This window comes from Biomphalaria glabrata, chromosome 15, assembly GCF_947242115.1.
Source record: "Biomphalaria glabrata chromosome 15, xgBioGlab47.1, whole genome shotgun sequence".
NCBI lineage: Eukaryota > Metazoa > Mollusca > Gastropoda > Planorbidae > Biomphalaria > Biomphalaria glabrata.
The window spans coordinates 22,519,261-22,525,260 of NC_074725.1; the positions used below are offsets into that span (position 1 = coordinate 22,519,261).

Consider the following 6,000-nt stretch of genomic DNA (forward strand, 5'->3'; position numbering starts at 1 on the left):
TTTGTTTCATCATACTTATTGCTTGCTAAGTAATTTAAATTGAATATTGGGCCAAATACTTCCGCAGTGTTTTTGATATACAGTATTGTATTTTGTTGTGAACTTCTTGTATTAACTATATACATATTGAAGAGATTATTTCTTTCACTATAGATTATTCAATTAAATTAGACCTTTTATTTACTTGCAAATTCTTTGTCTTTGATTCCAGGTGAGAAGCCATTTAAGTGTGAATATGACGGATGTGACAGAAGGTTCGCCAACAGCTCAGACCGGAAGAAGCACTCTCACGTGCATACTAGCGACAAACCTTACAACTGCAAGGTGAAGGGTTGCGACAAGTCATACACTCACCCGAGCTCATTACGCAAGCACATGAAGGTCCACGGGAAGACGTCGCCGGTGCCGGACGGGTACGATTCCGACCCGGACAGTCCGTCCAGCGACTCCAACCACGCTGCTAGCCCGGCGTCCATCTCATCCCCTTCGGTCACCTCTCCGGCGAGCTCCGGCCACCAGCAAATGTCGTCGTCCTCGCAAAGCCAGCAGCAGCAACAGCAGGGTCAGGGCCAGCAGCAGCAGCAGCCACCCCATCAACAGCAACAGCCTCAGAGGGCGTCGGTTCCACAGCCGCCTCATCCGCTCCCGGCCATCGCCCCTGTACATTCCACCTCGGGCCACCTCTTGTCCAGCCCGCCTTCGCTGCCGCACCTGCCGCACCACCCTAACCCTTTGCTTTCCCATCATCATCCTCATCATCCACATCATCACCACCACCACCACCCCACCAGCCTGAGTGAGTGGTATGTCTGTCAGAGCAGCGGCTCCATGCCCACGCCTCCGAGCGACCACTCTCCTCTCTCTTCCCTTGGACACATCTCCCTCCATCCACCTCAAGTTCTGCAATATACATAGCATTAACTGACCATTTCCGACATGAACTAACCACTTTCGGACACTCCGAAAAAAAACAACAACACACTTGTGAAGCACAAAGGATGTTGTAATGTTCGACAAATGTACGAGCAATGCATACATTTCTTATCAATACTCCAACCAAAGAACTTCTCGTGTACAGTATTCCTACGTGATGCAAAATAGTTCTTCATCCCAAAAAATATAAATGATCTTGCCTGATAAATTTTATGCATTCGTTGTATCAACATTATGGTATAGAGATTTTATCTTCAAACTTCTGTATAAATGACACTATTTAAACTTTTTTCATACATGTTTTTACTTACAGAAAAAAAAGAAGAAAAATGTTAGCGATATTAACTATTGTTATTATTTCGCGAAAGATTTGAGGGAACAAACAGGATGTTCTACACATCAATGAAATCCCCAAAGATCTAGGGATGTATTTGACATGCCATTGTCATTAGTTTGTGTGTAATGAAATTATGACCCTGTGCCATTGCTCACTACAACACAGGAGGCTCGGAATTTGAAATATGGAGAATGTGAAGATTAAACGACCAAATAAAAATTAATAAAGAAAAAAAAAAAAGGGACAAAATGAGAAATGTTGCTGCCATTATCTTATATTACAAATAATAAGATGAAAGTCAACAAATGGCGGGAAAGGGACAAAAACTTACTAAATATAAGCGAAGAAATGAAATGATATTGTTTTAGGGTTAACTGTGGCATTGTCATTAAATAAATTAAACTCAAATATATTGCATAGAATGGACATTTTTTTCTGGATTTAATGCAATGAAAAATTACATAAAATATTCGATACACATTCATGGATGAACTCTAGACAGTTGCAAAACAAAACACAAAAAAATTCATAATGGTGTATGAATCTAGAAGATCGTTTTTGATTATTCTAGCGGAATTTTTCTGTGTTTTTTAATTTTCCAAGTTTGAGTTTCTTGCGCCATATCTATTATTGGAATATCTTTCATGAACGCAAAAACATTTGGTTATTCTAGTGTTATGTATATATATATATATATATATATATATATATATATATATATATATATATATATATATATATATATCAGTCCCCCACTGTGACGTCATACTGCTGTCATTATAATCTCTTTCTATTTGCATTTTTAATCAAATAGAGAGAATTCAAACCAAAGAAAAACAAATTGTGTACATAGAACATTTACAACAAAAAAATGTCTGCATAGGCATTGAAGACTGCTTTTCATGTATTTTATTATTATTAATTATTTAAAAAAATATTATTACTATAAATTAGATATTATATTATCTGACGTTGATGCTAAATTTTGAACCTAATTAGCGACAGACTTTATTCTTATTATTAATAGTATTCACATTATTATATAACTATTACCATTACGATTTTGATGTCGTATAAATAGGTAAGGTAAATTGTGTGTGGGGAGCCCGCGCATGAATACATAGGATATTGTCCTTGCTCTATTTTTCCTTTCTACCAAAAAGATTTCTACATGTATCGTTCGGTTGACAATTCCGAATGTGTTTTAAATAAATATGTCAATAAAATCATATCTATTAATGGAACTTTGTTTGGTTGTTGTTGTATTATTTTGAGATTATCGTCCACTAGATGTAGGAAATGTAGAGCGTTGAGGCTTACAACGGATAGATACATTGGACTAGAGTAACACCATGAGTCAAATCACTAAATGTAGAAATACATCAGAACTAATAGACTAAAACACAGAACAAATACAAATACAAAAACATGACTTACAAAATGCTCTAAGATACACAAATAATCAAATTTCTTATTCCATACGCTGGGACAAATTTGTAACATTGTTGATTTTGTTAGTTCCTACCATTAGTTTCTACCATAAGCTCCTGTTATTAGTTCCTACTATTAGTTCCCACTTACGTCACAATCTAGAGAAGTTGAAATATGGAATTTGAAAACAAAATATAATAATTTATTTCAAGCCACAATGTCCCATTGTACAGTATTTCTGGTCAGCTCAGTTGAAAGTCTCATGTATCCGATCCTCAAACATTCTTTTTTTGTTCTCTTTATTTTTCAATAAAATATAAAATATGTAAGTTAATTTTACCATTTTTTTAACATAAAATAGGAATTGATTTAATTTATTTCATATTGTTTCTTTTACACAAAAGCACAGACAGTTTCTGCAAATAGCTAAAATATAAACAATTAGTTAAGCTATAACCACTAATAAACATGAGAGATCAGGCAAACACACGGCTACTAGTAGCAACATGAAATAACCAAAGAGGAAGTGTTGCAAAGAGCATGATGCCAGGACATCCGCGCTGTTATCAGCAGCAGACGCCTTGGCTGGCTTGGTCACGTTCACAGAATGCCCACTAGGTCGACGTCCACAAGACATTCTAACAGAAGCCAGGAGAGCCGCTGGTCGCCCACTTTTCAAGTATACGGATGTATGCAAACGTGAAATGAAGCTCTTTAAAATCAACACTAACAGTCGGGAAAAAGAGGCACTGTATAAATCAAATTTTTTTTAAATGAAATTTTTAAATTAAATTAAAAAAAAATACAAAAGGACTTTATCAGACAGTTTGACTGTATCCAAATAATAGCGAGTCCTTTTATATTGTAATAACACCAAGACTTTATACAGAGCTTCTTTTGTTTTGGATCTAAATTAATTCGTAATAGAAATTAATTTTTTTTTTCTACTTTAGAGATCTAGCTTAGAATACAAAGAAATATTCCTGAAAGATGTTTGTCTGGCTGTGTGGTATGCTCTCCGCACTGACCTCTTAAGCTCTCCTGTTAGAACCGTACCTGACCCCATTCCTGCAGAGGTTTTGGGCTAATCTGAAGCATTAATTGTCATGTAGTGTGAATGATGCAAGATAAGCGGCATTGTCGTCAGCCGTCTTGGGAAGAACAGACAACTCAAAAACGCCAGAGTGAAAAGACGTGTTATTGTAGTGAGTTAGATTTTGTTCAGAATTCCATCTTATAGCATGACTAGAGTCTACTACATTGATTTCATTTTATTTCAAGCTAATTGTGTTTATATTGTAATAAAAGTTCTATATCCTATTGTTCACAAATAAGTCATTCAAGTTAGTTCAAGTTTTAAAAGTTCAAATCTATTACGCCTGCGGCGGTTTAGTTGTCTACACATCCGTTAACGACTATCAACGACATACCGGTAACAACAAAGAGGTTATTGATGCTTAGCAGTCCGTGACAAGGGACCAGAAATTTATATACCCCCCCCCCTTTTTTTTTTCCCACCAGGGCCGGTCCTAACAATTGCGGGCCCTAAGGAAAACTGATAGCGCGGGGCCTAGTCTGGGTGGAAATAAGGATAATAAGTGAAAATTAAGATTATTTTTTTTAAAAATTCGACTTTCAATTTTATTCATTCTTTACTTATTACAAAATTACGATCAAATTAACTTTACTTTACGAACCTTGCAACCTATGGCATATTTATATGCCAGTGACTATAAAAGTAAATAAAGTAATGTAACTTCCGATTAAGGTGATAATTCGCCCGATTATTACATTTTATTACATGAAAGCTGACAATGCCTTTTTTTTCTTTTTTCGCGCGTAGCATTGGCGTTTGCCGCAATGAATGACACCCACAAATGAAAATTTTTGTCTATTTTTAGGAGATTTTTATGAGTTTTCAGGAGATTTTAATAAATTCAGGAGATTTCCAGGAATTGTTCGTATATATTTTGCAATTTAATAATTACACCTAGAATTAGCGCGGGGCCTTTGAAAGCCTAAAACCGGCGCTGCCCCCCACCGTCACCAACCCCCATTTCAAAAAAGGTTAAATACCACCGTCCTAAAATCTCTATACATCCAACTCTCACCAGGGTTCAAACTCGAGACTACCAATCTGCCTCGACACTTCTCTCACGAAGGGCTTTAAAGACAAAGAAACATACATTTTTTTTTTTTTTAAATTCCTTTTCGCCAATTCTTTGTCATATCTAAGCTGACTCTGATCTTTGCTAAGAAAATAGTTCGTCTGGCGATGCCCAGTCTTCTGCTATTTTCAATCGTCTGCTGCCAAAACCGCCATGGTGGCGTGAGGTCATTTTGTTTACGCAAGACACCAGAGAAGGAGATTTGAGAGGAACGCAAGGGGAGGAGCAAGGGAGCTAAGAAGGCGCAAAGAAAAATGTCAAGAAATGTCTTGGCAGCAGACGGTTGGAAAGAAGATTGGGTTTCCCAGATTTGGCGGGCGATGATGCCAGATTTTTATTAAACGTCAAACCAAATAAAAATATAAAAAAATCCAAGGATGAAACGTTAAAAAAAAATTTGCAGACGACAGACCGTTTGGCGATCTTGGCGCATAAGAAGGTAAATGGACGAACAGGCAAGGATAACTGTGATTCTAGAGTTGCAGGGAGGTGGGGGGTGGGGGCATCGAGATGAAGTATGGTCAAGAAAGAAATAAAAATATGCAGCGCCCCCTGGTGTCATAAAATGTAAAAGGTTGTGATAACAGCAGACGTGAGCGCGATAAAAAAAATGTCTGTAGTTTTAATATCCGTCAACCTGTGATGAGGGAAGAGCGGTAAGGCCGCAGTGAGGGGAAGAGTCCGACCACAAACCCCCACTATCGTTTGTGTATTTGTTTTGTTTGCCTCCGTTTGGTTGGGCGATGTGTCAGAAAAACACAGAATTCCATGAGGCAATGCTACCCCGCCGTGATGTGCCAGGACAAAGTTAAAACACAAACCAAATTTAAAAAAAAAAAAAAAACTATATAAAAAATGGTAAAACATGTAGTCCATCTTAACAGAAAGCGATTCTTGACTATATCTATCGAACTATAAAAAACTAACAAACAAATTATTTTACAGTATGCCTTTCAGATTTATTATAACTACTGAGTAACATATATATATATATTATATATATATAATAAATATATAACTTATAAGACTATTTTACTGGAATACTGACTTTCAAATACATACATTTCAAACATTTTGTTTTCTTATTCATAAGTCTTCAATACAACACTTTTTAATAAAGAACAGAAAATA

General features: G+C 36.4%; 1 protein-coding gene across 1 annotated transcript in view; it reads left to right on the forward strand.

Annotated features, from left to right (window-relative positions):
* LOC106066485 (zinc finger protein ZIC 4-like) overlaps positions 1-2,514 on the forward strand; it is a 49,409-nt gene extending 46,895 nt beyond the window's left edge. Inside the window, exon 3 of the mRNA XM_013225529.2 lies at positions 212-2,514. Coding sequence (XP_013080983.1) covers positions 212-915 — 704 coding nt within the window. The 3' untranslated portion in view covers positions 916-2,514. The remainder of the gene's footprint in view (positions 1-211) is intronic.
* The last annotated feature ends 3,486 nt before the right edge of the window (positions 2,515-6,000 follow it).